Here is a 25,561-nt window from a genome sequence, read left to right on the forward strand (position 1 = left end):
TCACACATCATGCATTAATGTATTTTAAATGTTGTGTCTGCTCACAATATTTATTCTTAGTGAAATGTATGCTTTAAAAACCTAATGAGTAAAGTCATTAAAGTCATGTCAGTGCACTGGGTTAAAAGTAACCTTATTTGGGTTTGACCCAGCACGTTGGGTTATGTTCCCTTACCAAAAATGAGTTAAAATGACTATGCTATTGAATTAGAGCTACAAAAAAGTGGGTTGAAAAAAAACAAATTCATGCCCTGACCCTAACCCCATCATGCTGGATCACTATATCTAACTACTATATGTTAGATTAAACCTACCCAGCCTGTAACAATAACCTAGCAGTTTTTAGTTTATGAACAAAGCTGCATTCAGAGCAGCAGATCCCTGCATCTGAGCCTCCGTGTAAGTCAGAATAAACGACACACACGACACATTTCTTTTTAATAAAAGTGGTTTTGAACTTTAATTTCCTGGTTGCTTCATACATCATGTTTGTACAGTTTCATTCTCTTCAACAAAAAACTAAAGTTTCTGTCTGACTGTTAGAGTTAAACGTTTCTTCTTGATCGTGTTGCCAGTTTTGTGCTGGAAGCCACTGCAGTTCCAGTGAGAAACACAGAGGAGAGATTGCTTACATTAGTGGTCCCAGTTCACTGTAACGACAGGATTTTATCTACTGGATTAGATCAGCAGCACACAACACTGACAGAGGAGAAAAAAACACACATTTAAACATCAAAAAACCTACATATACTTTACACACACACTCATATATACACACACACACACGCACACGCACACACGCACGGCCACAGTTGCTCAGCTATTTTGATTGAGAACAACCACACACTAACACCACGAACCAACAGACACCAAAGTAACATTACTTACAGTACAAAAATCAAAAAATATCTCAAAATATACAATTATTATTTACAGCTCAAGTATACTCCCTGTCACTCTTACTATAGATACTCAGTGTGAATTTATCAGAATGTACATCGATATGTACAGATTAAATACATCGTCTTAAATACTATAAATATAACTATGGTTTGGTCACATAAAGACTATTTGCACAATTAAATTAATACACTATTACTCTACTTTTGTTGAGTTAATCTCAGCAACTGAACTGAGTTAAGGTCTAGAAGTTGCTTTGTAGTACGTGATGCAACACAGCCGACACATGGACCAGACAAAAAGACCCTGGAGTTGGAGTCTTTGTTTCCGATAATAAATATGAAATATCAATACTAAATGTCAATACCTTATTAGTAGCAAACAAATGTCAACCAATATGAGAAGATGTTTTTTCCACAGAGTATTTCAACAGCTTGACCTGCTGTGCCTGGGGTGGAAACAGGGGATGTATAACTCCTACCTATAGCTGTGAACGCTACCATTGCTAAAGGAAAGTACAAACTGGTGCGCTGTGATTGTGCTCTCTTTGTGTGAGATCCACCACATCAGTATTAGCTGGAGTTGGTCATCTATGGTCTCTGTACTGTGCAGATCGGTCTGTAGCTACAGAAGGAGAAACTGGTGGTGCAGTTGAGCTTCCTGTGAAGTGCAGTGCATTTCAGAGTGCAGCTTTTATCCTCCAGCCACCTCTCGGAGGATGCAGGAATCAGACCATAACTAAGATGATCTACAAGTTTCTGACTCACAGTATTTTGAGCTCATTGACTGGTGAATTTCACTGCTACTAAGACATGAAACTCCATTGTGCTCATGTTCCTGTGCTTCGCTAAATGTGCTTTAACTCCAGGCCAAAAACAAAAAAACAAAACTACAAAAAACATCTGATATATTATCACAGAAGATCTGTAAGTCTATGCTACATTTTAGCAACTGAAGACATTAATAATGTCTACATGCTCATTTGTAACGTCTTGTTCAAAAGGGAGAGCAGCCACTTTTCCCCTGATTCAGAGACTAATGTGGCCAGAGTTATGTTTTCACAGTGGTTCATTTCCTTATAGCGCTAATGCTTTTATTGTTATTATCATTATTACAAAATATGTGACGACACAATGTTAAAGAAAATACAATCTATAAAAGACAGTGGAAAAAATAGACGTTATACGTGCTTTTATGGTCGATCAGTAATGAATTCTAATATCTCACCATCACTTTAGTTTATACCCAGCTATATATCACAGCGACATGTTAGAAGCCACATATTACAGCACATAGTGACGGGTCAGCACTGCATCAGTCAACACTGGCATGAAAACAAGGCCAAGAAAATTTAAAATCATAAGAAGCCAGATTAAAATGCAATAAAAGTTGTGTGCAAAGACAAATATTTTCTGTGATAACATAGATAGTTTTTGTGAAACATCATTCGTCTTGTGCCTTTCATTTGCATTTAGCCCTTCTACTCTCTCTCTCTCTCTCTCTCTCCATGTACATACATATATACAGTATACATATACACCGTATGGGACAGCATTCTTATGATTCATGTTTAAACTCCACAAAGCTTTTGTGAGCCGTGTGCTTTACAAACAACTCCAGGGTCATTAATCTAATTAAAGTGCTCAAGTGAATGAGAAGAGACGTTGGTCCAAACTAGACATGAACACATAAACACACGACATTATTAAGGAAACAAAATGACAAACCAATAAGGCAAAACAGACAACAGAGACGCTGTTCAGGCACCAAAACAATGTGACTGACTCCGCTTCACACTACATCTGTTCAGTCTCAAGTGTTGGTGTTGTCTCAGCAGGGAGGGGCCACACGTCACTGTCTCCTCCGCTGACGAGCAGAGACACCCAGTGGTGAAAATCATGTATTACCACTTATTCCACACAGTTAAATCATGGTACGTTTCCCACATTACACCCCTAAACATACACCGCCATACAATATTATACATAAAAAATAAAAAAGGCTTTAGTTTCCACGCCTTGGTTCACAAAAAGACATCAAAGTGTGGACTGAAGTGCTTATGAAATGATGTCCATAGTGGTCACAATTTGAGGAATGTACAACAATTAACCCTAAACATTAACCTGTCACTCGGGGATGAGGTATGATTCATCCACAGCGCAGCATGGCAGTGAACCTCTTACTCGACGCGCTGAGACAACATCAGAGAGATATCCTTGTGGGACATTGACGGTAAAATGTCTCATCTCTGTATTGGTGAACAAACGGCCGTGCAGGTGCAGCAGACAAAGCGAGGTGTCCACTGTCCTCTTCCTCCTCCACATCAGAAGAGGATCCGTATCTATGGTGCGTTGCCACGGCTTCCCCTGGGTAACATGGCTCTATTTTTAAACGGGCTGGGTCACCGTGAGCTCTCATTCAGGGGCAGACGGCAAACACACATGCACATCTGCACGTACACAACGACAAAACTCACAAAACCCATCCCTTCTCCGTCTGCCTCCCTAACACAGAGACAGACGAGCGTCAAAAACAAGCCGCTCTGCTTATCTGTGCTCGTGCATCGCCACCTCTGCCCTTCTAAGGCCATTGATTAAAATGGAACCGCTTGATTAAAATGATTGATTAAAATGGAAAAGCTTTGTCTAGGCCAGCTGCGACTGGAACAGCACAAGAGACGATGTGTACAGCGCTGTTGGCGACAACTCCGGAGCCTTGTTTTTATCGAGGAGAAGATTGTTTAAAAGAAAAGTGCTGCTCTGTGTTAAGGCTCGGAGATTTCCTAACGATAGCCGGCGTCTGTGCTTCAGTGTTCGTGGAGAAGTGATGAAGAGGCAAAAAGTTTTTCCCTCGATTTGCACTACTGCAGTGTATATACACGATTTACGGTGACATCTCAGACTATTGCACAACACATATGTATAGTATTCTACATCGGTGGGAGCAATGAGGATAGAAGGAGATCCACAGTTTAATGAGGATCCTACTTTTACTGCTTATTATTGCTGATGCATGATAGGCACAAGAAACTTAAAGATATAATGTGCTTGTAACACTGTACACTATCATAATCACTTATTACATACTGTTATGGATGAAGTTGTAATCGAGTTTTGTTACACACAGATGTAGATGTAGATGTTCTCATACAGTGATACAGTGATTTTTATTTTTTTCTGAGTCTCCTTCCATCCTGTGCCCACAAGTAACAATCCTCAACTGAACAAGAGTAAGATGACGATCTCCTAGAGCTAGGAACATCCAGCTGTCTCAAAAATAACCTTCTCCAGACTCGTAAACACATGGGATTACATTTCAGTACGACATTAATCATTTTGGCATTGCACACACCTTAACTTCAAAGAGCTTATTACAAAAGCAAAGCCTGTATCTAAGCCCACGCTGGACCTTCCTAAGCTTCATTCCCTCTCCGTCCCTCTCTTTCTGCCTCTGTAATACCTTGACAGATGGAAAAGCCGGTTAAAATAAGGTGAGACTCACATTCCCATGATCCCTTCACCTCAGCTGGGATTGACAGTCGGTTAACAGCACGGATCCTATGACGGGGAAGAAGGGAAGGACCACGGGCGGGGAGCGATGGAGCAGAGAAGGGGGGATAGAGGGATTCAGCTCTGGGGGTTAAGGTGTGATGAACGCTGCAACAATCGGCAGTGAATTTTCTCTCCCTCTTGACTTCTGTTCCTCCCTTTCTTCCTCTGTCTCCCTCTCTCCAAGCTGGGCCGGGGTTTAATGGACGGGAGGATCTGTGAGCTCAGTGGATCATAGCTCAGACTCGGGCGAGCCGATGTTCTGGTAGCCCGTCTTGGTGCTGGTGCCGTAGTTGGTGTTGGTCATCTCCTGAGTGCCGCCGGGGCCCAGGTAAGCGCGGTGGGCGGGCATCGGGGAGGGAGCCTCGCTGGGGTTCTTGCTGAGGATGAAGCGCTGCTCGTCCTGCTCTTCCAGGTTGGAGATGTCCTTCATCATGCCTTTGCGGTAGGAGACGGACAGCTTGTTGGAGCCGTCTGAGATCAGGTTGAAGTGGCGGACGATGAAGACGATGGGCAAAGGCAGCATGGCCGCAACAATGAGGGCGTAAGCCATGGTCAAAGCCCAGGGAGGGTATTTCTCGAAACGCTCTGAGCCCTAGCAGGGGGGGGAGGGGGGAGACAAAGAGGTGTGAAAAAGAGAGACAAGAAGCGAGGAGTCAACACGCTCATAAACGGGAGAAGCTGAACACCGACCTCGGCCTCCACCCAGGCGTTGTATCCCGCGGGACTGACCGCCATCTCGATGACGGTGGCGATGATGAGCACCACCAGGACAGCTGGAGACACGTACCTCCACATGTAGTAATAGAAGGAAAACGGCCTGAAACCAAGCATGTCCTCCAGATCCTGCATGAACCTGTGATGGAAGAATACAAGTCGTCGTCAGAACGCGTCTCTATAAACCTCTCCATCGCTGACATGTTGACGTGGCGAGAGCACGAAACACAGGAATGACGGCTGAGTTCCATTTAGCTGCTTCAGTTCCTGGCTTACTGGGACACTTGAGTAGCACAGAGCCATTGATGGAGTTATCACTAACGCCTGTGCTTTTCCTACTGAGTCAACATGTCGGCTGTGAAAAAAGGCCTCTTGTTTATTGTTCTGTAAAAACAATATCTGGAAAAAAAATTCGAGCAATTCTGTCAACATCTGTATTTACGTGGCTTTGAGACAGTTTCTCTGCGGCCAGTGTTCTGGTAGCTTTTGGGAGGTTTTAGTTTGTAACTCACAGTGAACGCACAATAAACATGAACATATTTCTCTGTGTGTAGTTGTAATGAAAGTGCTGACAGGTCACTACCATTTATATAAAAGAGAAACATTTATAAATAACTAATATGAGGTGCGGCTGTTAAATAATGAGACTTGCATAAGCCCAGTCTCGTTATTTAATGGCCACGCCTCATATTATTTCATTTGCTAATTATAAGCAGTATAGGTTCATCCTCAGACAGTTCCTGCTTCTAATTGGTTAATATACAGAACAAGTGATCTGTGCTTGTCAGATTGATGTAGCTGGAGTCAAAGACTGTGTGTACACTTAAAACACATTCTTTGTTTCTGGAGCCTAATTCGACATAACCAGTGCCACAGTGACAATGTAATTTGGTATTTAGACTTCGCGGTTGAGTTTTTCAAATACAGTTTTTGACACATTTTCAACACCACAAACCAAATAAAAACCAAATGCCTCTGTGCTGACATGAGCAACACCCACTATCCACAAACCTCTGCACACGGAAATTTGATTAGGCAGACTCTGGGTGACAAGAAAAATTATTTTGATTTGTGGTGAATGAAGGAGGAAGCGATTATGATGTGATAAGCCACCTGGCTAGTTTTGAAACAGATCACAGAGCTCTCCTGGTACAAAACGTGTTGCCCGAAAATCAGTTACATCCAAATATGGCTTCAGTCCACACATCCAGCCGCGTTACCTCTTAGTGCCGTAGATCCAGGCTACAGAGATGTTCTCCAGGATCACCACCACAGTGAGAGGCAAACCAGCTGAGTAATCATCAAACATGGTGACAAAGTAGTTCCCTGAACGCTGCACAAACAGCAGGCCCAACAGGAAGGCAATGACACAGCAAACCACTGAGGGGGAGGAGAACAAAACAGTCAGAATCAGAAATACTTCAATTTGATCTGAGTAACCAGAATCAAGACTCACCGCACAGGATCTCCTTGCGGATCTTGAAAGCGTCCAGTATGGGTGTGGTGATGCCGGTCATGGTGCCGATCATGCTTCCTAACCCCAAATTGATGAGCATGAAGAAGAACATGACGGACCAGAAGGGACTGGCAGGGAAGTGTGTCATGGCCTCCGTGAAGGCGATGAAGGCCAAACCAGTGCCCTGAACCGCCTGAATGATGGAGAGGAGGAAGGGAAGAGGTTCACAGAGGTCAAGGGGGGAAAATCACCCGCTTAACTTCCATCTCTAGGATCATTAATTCTCGTACATTTAAGGTGGCGAGCTCATACAGACGTACTCTGAGTGTGATAGTACATTACACGTATATCAACATCACAAAAATAAGAGAAGCATGAATGATGATCTGCAAACTAAACTAATAACTAAAACCGTGTTTGACTTGAAGTTGTGAGCATATCAACATAAATTGGAACTGAAGAAGTTAATGGACACACAAATGACACGGGGCAAAAATCACACTTTAGCTGGACGGCTCAAAACTGGCAGACCAATGCATCTGGTGCAAAAAGACAATTGCTTCGGTTTTAGGGGTGTCAGTCCAAAACATCTGGGAAAGAAGATGCCAACAAAGGCAAGCTGTTATACGATGGCCAGGTGCATTAAAATGGTTCCACTTTACAATAAGACCCTTATAAAGGATTTATAAATGGTTTATAATTAGTTTATTAATTCAGTTGTTAACCCTTTATAAATCTTAAATAAACAATTATAAACAAGTTATAACAGTTTTCATACATTGATGCAGGCTCACTATTAGGCAAGATCAAGTTAATGCTTACTACTCATGAATCCTACTATTTAGCTACTACCATTTATAACTGGTAAAAGGAGCCTTATTGTAACTCATTAATAAATGGTGATGTGTTTTACATTTTACAATAAGACTCCCTTTTATCAGTTATGAATGGTTGTAACTACCTGCAATGCTAAAGTCCTAAAGAAGATACCAACCAGAGAGAAAAATCTCCAGTATAATATCCACTGTGCAGAACAGTCTGACAGCATAAATTATAATATATATAAATTATATATCACAAATATGTGATGAAGCAGCAGCTACAAACGCTGGATGATGGAGAAAACAAAGGAAGCTCAGTAACTAATGAGAGATGAGGCTGAACAGCACAGATACATGCTGGCTCACTATTTGGCGCTGGACAGGAAAATGTCAAGTGCGTCGGTCTGAAACTAGCAAAGACACTTGTGTTGCACTTTGTGCCGGGTGTAAGACAGGGCCCTAACTCTAGCTGGTGCAACTAACCTAACCTTGGGTCGAACTGACGACAGACAAATGGTTGATAATTTGAAAACTAAGCTTCTAATTTTGTTTAATATGTGTGATAATAGGTGTCCTGATATTGAAAATAATAGTCCTGCAGAGAAAACATTATTCTGCCTCTTGTAATGGTGCTCTCCACCTTAACTGTTATTTTTCATAGGAACACTTCCCTCGTATTATCACGTCCACATGAACTGCTTCTTGACATCCCGATCGTTATTCGCATATTTCTGAATACACACGTAAAGAATCATACTCTCGCCACTGACCTTGTTGAGTTCGTCCTCCAGCACACAGGCGTCCAGGCCAAGCTGGTCGAAGCTGTCCTCCTTTACCGCCTTAATGACGCCGTACATCTCCGCGTAGTCCTGGGTGGACAGGTGGGAGAAGTTGATGTGAGGAGGGATGAGCTCTCTGCTCAGCACACCAGTGTTCAGGAAGCCCAGGATCTTCTCTGCGTTCCTGCACCGGAAAATGTGAAGATGTGGAAAAGATGGACGTGTTAGTGAGCGAAGATTAAAGTGAAAAGGACAGGTGAGGTAGCAGGTAGCAGCGGTTAGAGTCCGACAAACTCACTCGACGACACACTTCTCGTTCATAACATTCGCCTTGAACCCCAGCACAGCAAACACCACTAAAGTGGCCAGGATGGAGGTGACGAAGTTGATGATGGAGACCAGCGCCGCATCGAAGTGGCAGTTGTTGTCTCGCTTGTTGTAGCTGGAGAAAGCGATGACTCCTCCAAAGCCCAAACCGAGGGCAAAGAAGACCTGCGTGGCCGCCTCTCTCCACACCTGCGGCTCCAACATCTTTTCCAGCTGGACACAACAATGAAAAAAATCATTAGATCATATGAGAGCTGTCGTTTATCCTCGTTAAACACTTGACTGAAGCGATTGTATATAACCCCTGAAAGATATATTCAACCTGAAGCTGACAGCATTTTTCTTTCACATTTTGAAGATGTTTTGCTCCTCTCCCTGTAATTCACCATGTCTGGCATCTTTGGAACATTTGAGATTGGGAACAGAATTCAAATGAAGCTCTGCAGATCTGAGCAATGATTGGTCATGCACCATGTATTTGTAATAACAGAACTGTCATGGTTGGCCCTAGAGGACAATTTATTTTTGGACTTTTTAAATTAGCTTGGACTCTTGTTCGGTCATTGTAGATTTCCTTGTGTGTCTCTGGTTGTTTTTACTTTCTGTCTTTGCCCTGTTTCCCTGCCCCGCCCTAATGTGTTTCACCTGTGTTCTATTGCCCTCACCTCCCTTTTCTATTTAAGTCTCTGTCTTCCCCTTTGTCTTTGTCCCTTTGTCTGTTTTATTCCTGTTGAGTTTCCCCAGTGTCTCCTGCTGCTGTTCACTTCTCCTGGTTTTTCCTTGTGCTTCTTTTCTTCTTCCTGAGTTTCTGACTACAGTCAGTGGATTTTTCAGATTTTTGTTTCCTTACCAGCGCTTCAGTTCACATCATCTACCTGTAAGTCTGTTTGGTTATTAAATACCTCCTTTGCACCAACCTGCCCTCGTGTTTGTCTGCATTTGGTCCAGAAACCCTGAACCCGTAGACAAGAACCACATATGTGGGAACTGACCATTGATTAAAGAATAATTCAGTTAAAAGTGTAAGTTCTTTAAGCTAGCTTTTTAGTTTTCATGATTCATAACGCAGTCGTAACCGACAAATCCAGTTTACCCCTGTTGCAATATACAGTATACTGCATTATCAGACCAGTGATGACGACCTGATGATGAGTTTTGTAAAAGCAATGAATCCATGGATGTTTCTCTTCTTTCCGTTGTTTTCTACCTTCTTCTATCTGTCAGCCGACAGTCCAACCACATTAAGAGCAAATAAAAAAGTAACTGCGCAGTAATTCACAGTTAGTAATGATGCTATTCAGTTTCCTTTTTTTATATGCAACCACAGACATTCACCACTAGAGGGAGATATCAACCCAAAACCTGACATAATGTGGATATTAATCACATTTTCTAGGAGTGGATCTGAATGGCCTTGGTGGTAAAGTAGCTGAAACCATCAGCCACTTATGGCTGAACAGCTTGCATAGACAAAATGTCATTTAAATTACATATGTGTCTGGCTAACAGTCCATGAATGAATGATTGGGACTGAAACAGCAGCAAGCTTGAGACTACATTTTCCCCTCTAACACACCACGATTACATTTTGGAGAACCACAGCCAACCATCACCTGTTTTCTTTATTCTGTAAATTTCCGCCAGTTGCTGAAATAGCCCTCTGTTAGCTTTGCCTCTTTTGTTGGTCAAAAGCACCAATGTTTTTTCGCCTCACCTTAGGGGTGAACATGTGAGCGATGCCATCCACCGCTCCCTTCATCATCAAACCTCGTACCAGGAAGCAGAAAAGCACCACATACGGGAAGAGAGAGCTGAAGTACATCACCTAAGAGAGAGAGAGAGAGAGAGAGAGAGAGAGATAGAGAGAGAGAAAGTCAAGTACATCACACAGCGTTGCCATGGACACGCTTTTCTGAGGCCTCACACATGGAGGAGGAACTGCAACAATACATACACACAGACACACACACACACACGATAAATAAATCCCAAACCTGCTTTGTGTTTGCTTGGCACCGAATCTGTGAAGTCTTACCAAATGTGAAGAAGACTCCTTGAGGTTTGGGGAGATGAGTCAAAAATCCTTCATACAGCATTTCGGGGAACCACTGCAGCACGGACTATGATAATTGGATTACTAAATTTAGTGTTTAAAAAAGCGTGTCAGACCTTGGCGATCTGCTCTCTGCTGTGTATTTTCCTATTGAAACTGTGGGCTGGATGTTTGCGCTGTGGTTTTCTGACTCACTCTCTGGATCAAGATTACAGGATGTTGTTACGTTTGGTGCCAAACGGAGCATTTTCCATCTGCATCCTGAACAAGTCTTTGCTTGGTTCAGTTTAAGCTTATTAATGTTGCATGTCTCTCTCTTCCATAATATAGATGAGATCCAAAAAATAGTCAAGTGCTGATGACAGGCTTTAGCATACTGCCTTTGACTGAAAAGCATTAGCAAAGTGAATAAAATACTCACTGATAAGGATGAATCAGTGATTAAAAATATTTCAAATCTTTTGATGAAATTATTTATTGTGTACGTCCTTATACACAATTTAGAGTTAAAGGCACAGAGTTAATCTCTATAGTTTGCAGGCTCAGCCCCTGCTGCAAAGCCATGGAGACCCCGTACCTTCCCAGAGGACTGGATGCCCTTGATGACAGCCATGCAGACCAGGATCCAAGCCACCAGCAGGGACAGGGTCATCTTCCAGTTCAGGCCGCCGGTGTCGTCGATGCTGCTGGTTATGTTGAGAGTCTGCCGGTACCAGAAATAAGTGGTGGCTGAGCTCTTCTCACACTCAGGCACCACGACTACAACAGCAACAAGGAAAGGGAGGGAAACGACATAAACAATGCTTCGACAGTGAAGTCTGCACATATATCAGATAAATGGACTCCCAACTTGGTGAAAGGTTTTACAGGAAACTTAAAATGTTTCTTTTATCTGTCAGATATACATTTGTAAATACGCAGTGGTGGAAAGTAATCAGAACAAGTAAAAGTAACAATAAACAACCATTATTATTATTATTATTATTATCATTATATGTAAGCAATATTTTATATTTGAAGCTAATTACACATGTACACTCTTGTATACAAAAAAATGCAAAAATCTCAGTCGTAATAAATCATTCTGACGTAATATTGAGTCAGAAATACCTCACTGTCTTGGAATAAGAAAAAAAAATCTCAAAATGCAGTGAGATTATTTCAAGAAGTTTCCAAAACAGATCAATTAAGATCTTTTCAAGTTTTTTGTAAAATGGATGTAATTTCTCTTGATTCAATGCAACAAAATATTTCAAAATAGTGACTCTTGAAATATGTTTACTGAAATAATTTCACTGTATTTCAAGATCAGTAATTGACAAAAATGACTTACATGTGGACATGTGAACTGAAAACATCAATCAAAGAATTGATAAAATTTATTAACACAAAATTATATTATTATATTCCAATTAATATTTGCTGGTTCCTGCCAGGTTCCAAACAGGCACTATGAAGTTGTCACTGTTTTCTGACACTTTGTAGACAAAACATTAATAATTAAAATAAGTTGCAGCCCTGATATGGATTATTTTCCAGTGTAAAGTCATAATCTGCAAAGTAAATGGTAACTATAGCTGTCAGATAATTGTAATAGAGTATAAAGGACAATAATGTAAAGTAGAATAAAATGGAAATACTCCAGTAACATCATAATTGGAACATTACTTGTGTAAATGTATCCTGTTACTGTATTTTCCACCTCCTCACATAGCTAAACTAAATCCTACTGGACGCTCCACAGCATCCCCACTGCTTTCATAATCATAAGCAGAGCCGACATCCTGCCCTCAAATGCTAATGAAAGCTGATGCCCTTTACTCTGCCAGAGCCTGTGTGCTCCTCCAGCCATTCGCGGTACTGACACCGTTGGCCGGGTCATAATATCTGACAGGCCTCGCCAACACAGTTGCTCTGTAGGATGAGGTGCAGGGAAATCCCGGCTATGGAGACAGCAAAACCACTTGTCTGTTAGCCGGCAGGGACGCCGCATCTTGACTGCACAGCCACAGCGAAGGAAGCTGCTACAGTGCAAAGACACGTTCTGCAGCTTTAAGCAGCGCCCTGCATAGTGTTGGGCTGCCTGTGTGTCTGCATCTGCTGAGATACTTTGCTGAATATGGAACTATGCGGGGGTCTCTGCAGTATTCATTTTTTTCCTCTACTTGATGTCAAGGGCTTTACAATAAAAAGCTATTTTGTACAGTCTTTTGCTGCACATCTCTATTATCCTTTCAGCTGCGTATTGCACAGTGTCTTGTGTTTTATCGACTCACTGGCTTGGGTTCCATTTCTCTGGATGGGGCACTCAGCCCAAGGCAGTGGATACTGGAAAGACTGGAAGAAATAGAAGATGCTCCAGCCGATAATCACGTTATAATAGAGGCCCACAAAACCGCAAACCTGAGGGGAAACGAGAGAAGACAACAACACGTGTCACTCCTAAAAACAATGACCAATGTACAAACGGCACAGGGGAGGAACGGCATGCGGTTTACTGAGGTGAACGCCTCTTCTTAAGTCAGGGCACAGACGCTGAGCACACAGCTAAAGTCGGAGAGCGTATGAATTATTGAGCTGTTTGCTCTCAGCGGCTAAGGCTGGGGTCCTCTTTGAGAAGTTATTTATAGCTGCTGATTCTCTCTCTGCCACATCTGAGCTGCCACATGCCTCACTGCCCCAGGTCAGGCCTCTCCCTCCCCTCTTTTACACTAGATTGATGAAATCACTACGAGAATGACTGACAGCGTCCGGTACATCACTGACTGACCGACTCAGCCTCTCACTGAATATATTTTAGGCTGATGACCCTGATGGGATGAGGACGTGATGGGTCAGTTCTCCTGCTGATGATGGGGACAGATTATGACAGTGATCAGCACTGGTCTTTGCATGCCACTTGCTGTAGAGCATCAGGAGGAAGTAATATGAGCAGGCAGAGGACGGAGGTCTGCAGCACGGTTGTTGTCTCTGCACATAACATGTCTAACGCTGAGCTGAGTTGTGCAAGTTAGAGAAGTTACCATCACAAATCCGACAACAATCCCATACCAAGGAGTCCTTGGTATAATATATATAATATAATGATCAATCAACTGTTTATTAATGTTTACCAGGTCAGCAAAAACCTATTAAGAAGGAATAAAAACATAAAAGCCCATTGGTTCGTGTGTGAGTTTGACTTTACATGTGACAATCTGGCTTTAATTATAACATCTTATTATTACCTGTATGTCATTAATAGAGGATTTTCTATGGCTGGCAATGAAATATCTCAACAACCATGGATGGATTGCGAAAGACATTCATGGTGCCCGGAGGATGAATCCTAATGACTTTGCTGAACCTCTGACTTCTCCTCTGGCGCCACCATGGCATTAGGGGTTTTTGTGAAATGTCTGTTATTGGACGACCGCCAGCAAATATTTATGTTCCCAGGAGAATTCATTTAACAATCCTTTAACTTTAATTCATCATCTGTTCAAAATTTCAACTTATCAAATACTTTGATTTATGACCAAATACAAAAACTAAACACATACTTTGTTTTTACAGCTAATTATCAAATGTTAGCATGCTAACACAGTACTCTACCTACATTGTAGCAGCCACACAGAGCTGCTAGCGTGGCTGTAAACTAAGAGCTGCATCCATTAATCAAGACTTTAGTAACAACAAGTACATTCATATATATTGTAAAGTATTTCCACAACTGGAGGTCGTGATAAGGAATCAATGTCGACACTTACCATCAGGCTGGAGACCCCGATGCCTCCCAGCTGTGGGTAGACGTAGTTCCACACCCCGATGCTGCCGCGCCTGATCCTCTGACCCACCGCCAGCTCCAGGAAGAACAATGGGATGCCAATGAGCAGGAGGAGAATGAAGTAGGGCACCAGGTATGCACCTGAGACAAAGGAGGGTTAAAGGGAAGAAGAGTTACTGCAGAATGTACAACTACTTTACTTATTTTAATGTTTGAAATCCAATGCATAGTGAAGGATAAAATCTTATAACATAAGAAGGGACATTATTAAATTTTCCCTGTCAGGTTCGATTTTTTTCCCCTACTCTCTAACTTCACTGTCTCTCTTCCTCTTTCCCCTCTTACATTGTCTCTTTGTTTCCCCGTCTTCCTCTTCAACTTCCATTCAACAATTTTGTCAGATCTTTTTTTTTTTTTGGAGAAGGGACAATGGAGAGAGAGAGAGCACATTCAGTCCTGCTTACGTCAAGACATGAAAGGGCACCATGGTGACAAAACCATTCAAAGCCAGAGAGGACGGGCCGGCAATGATGGACAGCTGGGACGAGCAGACTAAAAACAAACGACTGTGACGTTTGACTCGATCAAAAACACCGATAACGTCGTGAGTGGCTATTAGAGCTAGCAGCAGACAAAGGGAACAAAGACAGGAACACAGTGTCATGTTACACAGTGGTATTATTATCTGGATCGTTAGAAGTGACTACTGTGCTGCTGCCTACTTTTACAGATCTCTGGAGTCTATTCTGAGCAAACACACTGAGCAAAGGAAAACAAAACGTATTAGTGGGAAACTGTTACTTCGCTGTGTTGTTTTCTCTGTCCAAATATTGAATACGAGCCATCCTGGTGGAGAATCTTTACATCAATCTATCAATCAAACTTTATTTGTATAGCACTTTTCACACAGGTGAGTGCAGTTCAAAGTGCTACACAGAGGACGGATGAGCTGAAAAGAAAAGGACAAATACAGTAATCCATAAAATAGAGTTAAAAAGCTATAATAACATCAGCAAACAAGAAAACACAAGAAAATTAATAATAAAAGAACAGATAAAATAGAATTAAATATAATTAATTACAATTTAGAAGATAATTACAATGAAATAAGTGATTTTGCCCCACTGGCAATTTGCCCATACAATGAAGTTGATAGGTTTCGAAGGTTAAAAACATTCTTGATTGAAGCATGACCATGGCGATATCACTCCAGAACAAATTACATTTCAGGGTCTCATCTCAGAGTCAAGGATATGGATCTTCAGGACCGGCACAATGAGATCCATGATAACTCCGCACATTAACTTTAGCCTGTTTAAGATTTTCTTTTTCACAAATATATTTTTGGTAAGTCTTCTGTACAGAGTAGGGGGGTAATGATTCTGAAACCGAGACCAAAACAATACAAATGTCCATGACCTCTGCATGTTGTTCTATCCAACACTTGGTCATCATAAATTCATGGACAAACAATTATGCCACTAGTGGTTTACTTGGGGCTTTTGTTTGGTCTGGACTGTTGTAGCATGCAGTGAAGACAAATGTTACCAGACTGAAAGCGGGTTCCACCAGGAGACACAAACAAGATAATACAAATTAATTAAGTTCAATTATTTATCTGTAAGACAGAATAATTTAGAGTAATTGTTTGTGAGTGCCACTGCTTAACAGAGGGAGGTTTGGGAACATGTTGTTTTGTGTTCGAAAGAACTATATTATTATCACATACATACATCCTCGATATATGATATACGCTTAGAATATATATGAAATATCCACAGTAAAATGTGTGTATGTACATACATTAAAACATATCTATATGATTAATTTTTATATGGTATGACATGTTGTGACAATATATGTTAATGATATATATTTAATTTTTATGTGCAAGTTTATTAACACAACATACATATAAAAAATCTTTATGCATTTAAATATTGTCTTATGAGTTTCTCATTAATTTCAAACATGTCTACCTTCCCATTCTGGGAAAGTGGTCTCTTTTTGGACCCTGCTGTTTATAATATCAATATATATTGACACAGGCTGGATATAAAGTTATGTAACATGTCTACAATATACAGTACATAAACATACATATTACTATGTGCTAGACATATATGTCAATATATGAAATTGTTTTGGGATGAATTAATGTTAGTTTTCTTTGAGACTTGCCTGTAAAATAAAAAGGAAACTAACATTTGCTTGTCTAGAAACAATGAGGGAGGGAGAGAGAGAGAGAGAGAGAGAGAGAGAGACAAAGATGGACAAGAGACAAGCCCAGACAAGACAATACAACACCCACCACTGAGTCAGCGCCTGATACACACTCACTACTGCACACAAGTACATGTACACACTCTGATTAAAAAACATTTTAGCTTTGTTATATCATGCATTTCAAATGCCCTCTTTACACACGCCTCCCACACAAGGTAGAAACAACAATATCTGAAGGCCCAGAAAATCAGTATTTACTCTTCCACTTCCTCCATCTCAGTCATCACCGCCACCTCATCTCGTTTCAATGCCAGCAAATCACAATACCGAAGAGATAAGGCTGAGAAACCTGCAAGAGACGCAAATAAAGGCTAAACTGTAGGATCTCTCTGGATTATACCAGACCTCTCAGCGGTGCCACATCTTGCTGAGGAGAAATTTCCTCATCTTGTAGCTGCTGACGGCACAAGTTCACTAAGAGATGTAGAAGAGACTGCCCCTCTGACTTGCACGATTAGTCGGCTAATTGGCTGACAGGTCTCAATTTATCAAAGCGGAGAAGGCTGCAGTCAACAGGCGAACGGAGGAAGACTTTTAAATAGAAAGAGAAAATTCAAGCTCAGAGATATCAAAAATGACATGTAAAAATTCTTTTTCAGTGCAATTAACTGTTTTCTCCTCTAAGGTAGATAAATCTAAACACTTTAGTAGTTAATTCAGTTTTGATTACAACTGACATTACAAACATTGATTTGGATTACCAGAATTTTGTAAAATAATAACATGATATGATCACATTACCATATGATTCCACCAGCAGTCAATAATATCTAATTACTGCCTCAAAGTTAGTTATGAGAAGATTGAAAGCACTCTGTCTGTGTGATGAATGTAAAGCTGGAGCCAGCAGTTGGCTAGCTTAGCTTAGTATTTACCAAGCAGCAGCCTCCGAGGCTGAAAACTGAAGCCAACACGGAAGTACCACAAACTGCAGTTCTGAGTCAATCTCCATAGACTCCCATCTTAAAATGCTTGGTACAAATGTCAGTTTTGGTCTCTATGGCTAATTTCCTCCTTCATGACAACTGTAAGGGGGAATTTTTATATAACTCACTCGTTTAAATTATATGAAGACTTAAAGTTCTTTATAATTGAGGGGCGCTTTGAGTGACAGGCGGGTGAGTGTATCCTTGCCACAAGCCGGCATGCACCGAAGACTCAACACACGCTCCACACATGCCCCACCTCTTTGCCCATTTCTGGATTAGCCGGGAGTTTGGCGGAGTCAGACACTGCCAAGATGGCGACGGCAGAGCAGCTCACTCTGAGCTTCAAAACCGCTCTTCAGAAACCAGTGGGTGACGTCACGGAGGATACATCCATCTTTATTTACCGTCTATGGTATTTACACGATGGGAATAAACCTAACAGCAAACAGATTTTCTCTGTCTCACTACACTACACTCTGACTGTCTAAAAAGCAGATGGTAAAGGGATCAGGATAATGATACATCTGTTGAGGTGTGGCAGTTTGTCAAGGCAAAATTTTAGGTGCTTGAAACTCTCACCTCACTGGTTGGTCCTTGAGTGAAATGTTTAGGCTGCACGCAGTGCATGACTTACTGACTTCATCTGGTGCTGAGGATATAAGAGCTGAATTAGCTGAAATTCCTAATGTATTTATTTCTGTAATGTGATGCAATACAGCATTAAACTTCATAGCAGACACCCTGACCACTGGTTATTCTCAGTCAAATCATGCCTCAGTAAATAGTTGCTGGGGACAGTTTTGTATCCTGGACGAAAGAAAGGAACAAATCCTTCAAACACAAGAACAAAATCAAAAACGTTACATACCATTAAGTTAACTACTCCCATCTGGCCACTTGTTTTATTGGGGACTTTACAGGACTAATAAAAAGAATTCACATTAACAGCCTTGACTCAGCACAACATTTCTCGTTGTTAACAATTACTCAGCACCCCGAAGGTACACATGTTCACCCTGGGTGGCCTAATTAGGAACTGACTTCCAAACCCGAGAAGTGTTACTACGCTTTGCACATTGGTTTACACAAAGCTTTCAGGTTTCTGTGGTTCAGACAGACAGTCAAACTGCTAAAATGCGACAAAATCATGTACAGACATCCATTCACCTACCTCCACCGTTCTTCTGGCAAAGGTAGGGAAACCTCCAGACGTTACCCAGACCCACAGAGAAGCCCACCTGGGCCAGAATGTACTCAAGCTTGTTGTTCCAAGCCGGTCGGCCATCCTCAGCGTCTGGGTCGGGAGAGGGCAGCAGGGCCTTTCCTGGAGCAGTGGAGGCAGGGCTCAGGCCCATACTCATCTGACTGCTCTTATAGTCCATGGGGTGCTCCAGAGACAGCAGGTCAGCCACAGACTCAGTGACAGGCTCATTGCTGTGCTCCCGCTGGGTCACCTTGGTGTTCTTTGGCATGGCTGCGACACAGGCGCTCTTTCAGAGGGGTGACGGCGGTGGCAGCAAGAAGGGGAGAGCGTGAGATGAGGAGGTGGAAGAAGCTGGGAAGGTGCCAGGGAAAGAAAGTTGTGCTTTTTTTCCTTAAATCTGTGAAGAGACATAGTTAAAGACAGACAGGAAATTTAAGTGCATATTCTACTTGGATGTTATTGTAACAAGACTTTGAATATAAAGACCAAAGTTTTCCTGTAATTGTCTCTCCCTCATCATCTGCATTTGGCGACCTTTTCCCTATGGAAACTAACAACACTGAAAACCTTGACTAACTGAATGTCAGAACATTCAAGCAGGTAGCTCACTATGATAAAAAAAAAAAAAAGTTTAAGTAAGTTAAAGGGCAGTTTCCATTCCAGCTTTAGCACTGTCGGCAGGTCACAGTAAATTAGAGCTGCAAATGGTCAATCCATTCATCGACTAGTCCATCGTCAGACACTGAATCAGTTTTCAAGCAAAAACGTCAAAAAAGTGTTTTTCTGCTCTTTTCTGATTTATGTTACTGTAAACTGAATATCTTTGGGTTTTAAACTGTTGGTCAGAGACATCTGAAGCAGTCATTAGTTGCAGCTCTGCAGTAAATCCATCAGCATGCTACTTGTTTTGACCCATAGACTGGCTCTATGTCTGGGAAGAGAGTCAAAAACAAATAATAAACGGCGTAGTTGATGTTGTTTAATGGCGTGTGGAGTATAAAAAATAGTTCTGATGATCAATTAATCATTTTTAGTGAAAGATTCTCAGGTTCCAGCTCCTCAGATGTGAATATTTGCTGGTATTATAACTCTTATATGATGACAATCAAAATATGTTTAGGTTTGGAAAGTTAGTTTGACAGAACAAGATTTTGCGTTTTGGGAAACTGTGATGGGCATTTTTTTAAAACTTTTTTCTCCTGATTATTGACAAAATAATCAAATAATCAATCACTAAAATAACTCTAAGCTGCAGCCCTACACAGCATCACAGGAAAACAGTTCAAGAGGCAGACTTGTGACAAGAGACTTTAACCATTTTGCTTCCTAATCATGTCCGCTGCTTTTCCTGTTGGCCACTAAGTACATACTGTAGCACATAGTGCACATAGTATTTTTCAAATGGTGGAAAAACTGCAGCACTTTAGAGCCATGAGTGAAGTATTTCACTAATCTACTTCATTATGGTGAAACGAGACTCACAGATTGAATTACAATCCATTTCACAGCAGAGCCCATTATACTAAAGTTGAGTCATGTGAATAGCATGAACAGCAGTGGGCCGTCTGTCCGTGTGACTACTGGTCTCAGGAGAACACAGTGCAATAAAACTGAAGCCTCTAAGCACAGATTTCACCAGTTATTAGTGTCTGTATTGACATTGAAACAGTCCAGTTCTCCTGTGCTCCAGAATGAACTGGCTGTCGTCCCTCACAGAGGAAACCTGTCTGGAAACTTAGTCTATCCAAGTTCTCTGGCATGTGTTAGTTTATCAGAGGCCCTTTGCAAAAACCCACTAATTATCCTACAATCCTGCGTGTACTGCCTCCCTCCTCAGAAACTGGCATAGATCACAATGCAGCACGAGAGCTGCTGCATCAGAAACTCCAGAGGCTCTGAGACTCCTGTATAAATCAGGATTTTACAGGTAGCTGCTGCTATTTGTTTCAGCAGGAGCAAACCACAGGCTAACAGGCCAAAAGATACACAACAATTAAAACAGTACTCCATCGATTTAGTGTTGCATCAAGCATCAGAATGCCTGAAGAACCACGTGTCTTTTATTCCCCTTTAATACCGCATATGGAATTTGTTGAGTGAAGTAGAACCATAAAAGAACAGACTTTTATGATGTTAGCAGAGAGAGCATTTATTCAGGCCGAGTTGCCCATCTCTTCTATAAAGCGCTGTAAACACTGGAGACCTGGTCGTTTTAAATTAAAATGGAAATTTGTCACTGCAAGCATGAAACACTCAAAATGTCAAGATGCTTGTGTAGGCTGGTGTTTGCAATTACATCAAAACATTGTGAGACGGTTGGCATTTACCATGTATGAACTAATTACCTTAAGGTCAGCTTAACAGTGAATGCGCTGCACGGGATGAACGAGATCAGAGTTTTCATATTGTGGCAACTCAAGGACAGAGAATAGAAAGCAGAGGTGTTTGATCTGCAGACAAGGCCTCTGATCTGAAAACAGATCTGAAGACAGATGCGGCCGACTGAAGACAGAGCTGAGCTTTTATTCAGAGTGACTTCTCGGGAACGGTTGCCAGCCGGCCGGACTCTGAAGCCCACCCAGAAGCCGCACCGGCAGCACGCACATCACATTCCTTAACAGTGGCGACGAGGCCCCTGCAGTCACGACACGCAGCAGCTCTGAGACTGCGAGCTCCAACACAGATCCCAGAACAGCAGTGACCTTTTCCACAGCAGTCTACAACTACACAACACTGAGTCATTACTGAGCACTCTCTGAATGAGGTGTGAGGCAAACAAAAATTAGTTTTTTTGGTCAAGTTGCTGAGTTGTTGTTTTGTTATTTTTAAGCTGTGTAAAGTTGGAGCTCTGACTGTTCACACGATGTTTTACCCAACTTTCCAAATGAACACAAATGTAGGAATAGTTAGTACCAAACTGCCCCCATTACTTCTGATGGGTTAAGATGATGGTGGCCTGTTAGACTCATATGGCTGATAGATCTTCACTCTGGCACTCAATCATTAGCAGTGGCGGTTTTCAATGTTGATGCAGAAACACACCAGCAACTTCCAGAGTCTCACAGTATGTGCTGACAGAGATGGCACCTTCCAGAGACAGCAGGAATTCACATACAGTACGAGAAACTGTTACAGAGTAATCAGTCTCTGTCTGAGGGAAACATGGCAAGTGGACACAAGTTATGATACTCTGAAGAGGTGTTGAAGAAAGTATTGAGTATTAAGGAAAAGCTGCTGCACACAGTGAGGTGTGCAAGTGCTGTGGTAACTGACCCCTGTGACAAACATGTGTGTAAACCTCCATGGAGACAGATGTGTGTTCCTGTAACTATTTATATATTCCCAAGTCTCCACAGACAGTTTGGTGTTGATGATGTACCAGCACAGGTTCACTGTCTCTGCTACAAAGAAATGCTCCACTTTTATCTAGTCTGGTTGCTAAGCAATGACTCTCTTCCTGCAAAATTGAAATCCCATCCCTGCAGCATCGGTGGTCGCCTGCCTCTCCTCTGCCGTCTCAAACGGACATTCATGATACTCCCTGAAGGACAGCTGCAAATAACATGGAGCTGCTGTGACAGGCCTGCGGGGGCGGCTGGGTGGGTGGGTAGATTGTGGCAAAGCTGGAGGTTATAGCCTGTTGTGGGATGTATTGCAGCATCAATCAGGCGGCCATCACAGGCAGAGTAAAATGCAGCTTTTACATCTTAGGCCTTTCTGGAGAGTAGGAAGATGCCATTGTAAAGTATGAGGTCTGGACAGAGGCCACTCAGCTCCCTGCTCACTGGGATTTGATCCTGAATGACACAGATGATCGTGACAGTTACACACCAGCACCTGCATGGCCGTGTTCAGACATCCTTCAGACACGTTACACACAGGCCCACGCTCTGTATTCAGCTCGAGGACTGGATATAACCTCTGATGTCTTGTCAAGGTCAAATGAATCACCTGGTAATAGCGATGCTGAGATAGAAACAGCAGCAGCACGAGTCAGCAGGTGATCAGGGTTTCTCATATCCGAGCCAAATTTGGACACACGTCGTCAAAGACGGAGGATTAATGAGCAAAGCTCACCTTCAATGTCGCGGCGCAATCACCATTTGTCAGGTGATGGGGTGAAAGCTGACGCTGGTTTCTATCAAGTGATTTCAAGAGGGAAGGGGGGGGGTGGTTATCCGAGCTATTCACAACTATTCGTCACAGACAAGCTAACATGTATTTAAATTGATCATACCGTGAAAATTGCAAGAGTGTCATTCTTACCTGGTGTAGTGCTTGTAACGTCCAAGTCAGCGTGACGGTGTGAATCCAAAGTGAGTGCACGGTATCTTCATTCAAGGCACCGCGTCCGTGTGCAGCATCTCTGAGAGAGATGCGAAATCACAAAGCCTCCAGTCGCACAGGGCGCATGGTGCGTAAAGTCTGACGCAGGAGCTCCGCGCCTGCCTCAAGTTTGGCCACTGTAATAACGTTAACGCCGGTTAGAGGCTACCGCAACCGATTGTCTCACCTCAGCGCTTTAACGACGGTCTGCATCCGTAGGAGAGCCCCGCTCACACTTCTAGTTTCCACGTGGTTGTGGCTGTGTTGTGGGATAAATCAGCCACCCCCCCACCTCCCCATAGGATGAAGAAATTACTATGGCAAGTCACGACGAAGTCTGACGCAGGTTTGACTCACCCGCTCGTGCGCACGTCAGCAGCTGCCCCAGAAAGAACATCTGCAGTGTTCCCGGGACGATGATAAAAGCATCACACAGGTAGCTTTCATTCAGGTTCATCAAACGAATTGATTGGATACGCTGCTTGTGGAAATGGTGTTTGAAATAGTCTAAATGCTTTCCCAGCAGCCCTAATCATGATAATAACAATAACCATAATAATAATAATAATAACAACAAAAACAATAATAATAATAATAATAATAATAACAGCAACAATAATAATTATAATAATGATGAAGATTATTATTATTATTACTATTTGCCACCAGGAACCGACCTATTCATTCATTAAATGTCCCCATATTGTTTTACATTATGGCAGCTGATCTGACACAGAGGAGGTGCTTGATGTTAATACCTAATGGACATGCTAGAATTTGCTGTGGTGCCCACAGTGATGTGGACTAAAGTAGGTGTGAAAAGACAGTGCTTCCTAATGGTCATTTCTCAAGTGTAGATAATTTGTGGCACAGTCATTTTTCTCTCTGACACAAGCAATTTATTCTGCTCTTGGCTCTGTCTGCCACTACTACACACTCCATATTTTTTTTCTGCCTTCCTGGGCGGCCTTTTCTTTTCAGGTATCAGAAGACGTTTGCGTGACCTTTTTTTGCATGTAGTTCTGTGTCCGAAAGAGGATGTGGATCATTATCAAGACACCTCAGAGATAAGTCGAGGAGTTGTTAGGATAATCCTAGACCTTTAGGGACACTGGGTGAGTTGCAGCTTGCACAGAGGTGTTTCAGAGAACAGCTCACGGCCACATCCTCCCTCTGTCACCAGAACAAGCTTAGAAAGTAAAAATGAGGCTGTTAGAAGATGTGAGTCAAACAAGGACACGGATACTGTTTGAGGGATTAGAGCATTTAGAGCTGGAATGTGCTACTAGTGTGTCAGACACTGATGGATACATGCAGCAGGGACAGACAAACTTCTTAACTATCGAGCCCAAAGTGTCCAATCTGTCAGCTGCGTGTCAGATTTTCAAAGTGAGGCAGTTCTCTCGTCTGCTCCTGTTCCTACTGTACATCATGTTTCACTCTGTGATGAGTAACTTTTGAAGAAATAAACAGAGACGTCCTAAGCCTGCTGTACGTGCTAATCCTGTGCACTTCTCTGTTTCCATCACAAGACACACACACACACACACACACACACACACACACACACACACACACACACACACACACACACACACACACACACATACACACTCACACGACTAGTACAGGATCAGCCGACAACATGTATGCACAGTATGTTTCCTGTCCCCTTCAATTCACTCATGTGACTCACTTTCCAAGGGCTGACTGCTGGGATCAGTTGCCATGGCAACAACCGATCATATGATGGCTACTCAGCCTGTGAGCATTTTTCTTTCTTTTCCCTCTCTCTCTCTCCCCCTCTCTAGCACCTTCTGCTGTTCTGCAGTACGGCTGTGAATGAGCCACTGAAGTATAGTGCAACATCCCTCCACCTTACAAATGGCAACTTATCACAGGGCTTGTTTTCCTTCCTGCGGTTCCTCACCTCTGATGTGTGACTTGACTCCTAAAGATGCAGTTTATCACACCTTTGAATTATGCAGAAGGAGACACAATGTGCTGTGTCTCCTGTCACAGCCAGAATTCTGCTGCAGTATTACTCATCCTAAAGCCTCGTGAATAAGTCACAACTCTCAGAGTGACGCTGTGCATCGTTGAGGCAGGTAACATGGATTAAAAAAAAAAGGAATAAATAAAGTCACATTTCATATGGGTGCCTAAGGAGGGATTTATCTCACACTGCAATATCAGCACAGCTCTCCATCATTACCAATCTGACCTTATAAATCTTGACCTTGAGCTGGGTGATTTTATTACAAATCGTCTCACACGGCAGAGAGAGGGGAGTTGAACGAGAGGCTTCAGTAAGGCCCTCAGATGCAGCCTTAATATTTCACGTGGTTATGTTGGAGCACGGAATAGAGGGGTAATGGGCCATCGGACTGGGCTGTGAATTACTGAGCCTTTTAAGACCGTTTATAAGGGCTTAACTGGACTTCTAAAG

General features: G+C 42.3%; 1 protein-coding gene across 1 annotated transcript; it reads right to left on the reverse strand.

The window, feature by feature from the left end:
• Positions 1-439: 439 nt before the first annotated feature.
• On the reverse strand, positions 440-23,367 carry slc6a17 (solute carrier family 6 member 17). Its single transcript, XM_023427634.2, has 12 exons — positions 23,053-23,367; positions 18,754-19,183; positions 14,351-14,508; positions 12,878-13,004; positions 11,179-11,360; positions 10,263-10,373; positions 8,520-8,761; positions 8,213-8,405; positions 6,622-6,814; positions 6,386-6,545; positions 5,142-5,304; positions 440-5,043 (listed from the first exon to the last, which is right to left on the reverse strand). The coding sequence occupies exons 2-12, from the start codon at positions 19,052-19,054 to the stop codon at positions 4,681-4,683; spliced, it is 2,193 nt and encodes a 730-aa protein (XP_023283402.1). The 5' UTR covers positions 19,055-19,183; positions 23,053-23,367; the 3' UTR covers positions 440-4,680.
• Positions 23,368-25,561: the final 2,194 nt, after the last annotated feature.

This window comes from Seriola lalandi, unplaced genomic scaffold (assembly GCF_002814215.2).
Source record: "Seriola lalandi dorsalis isolate HSWRI2012SDOR001 ecotype SW California unplaced genomic scaffold, Sedor1 jcf7180002054861, whole genome shotgun sequence".
Lineage (NCBI taxonomy): Eukaryota > Metazoa > Chordata > Actinopteri > Carangiformes > Carangidae > Seriola > Seriola lalandi.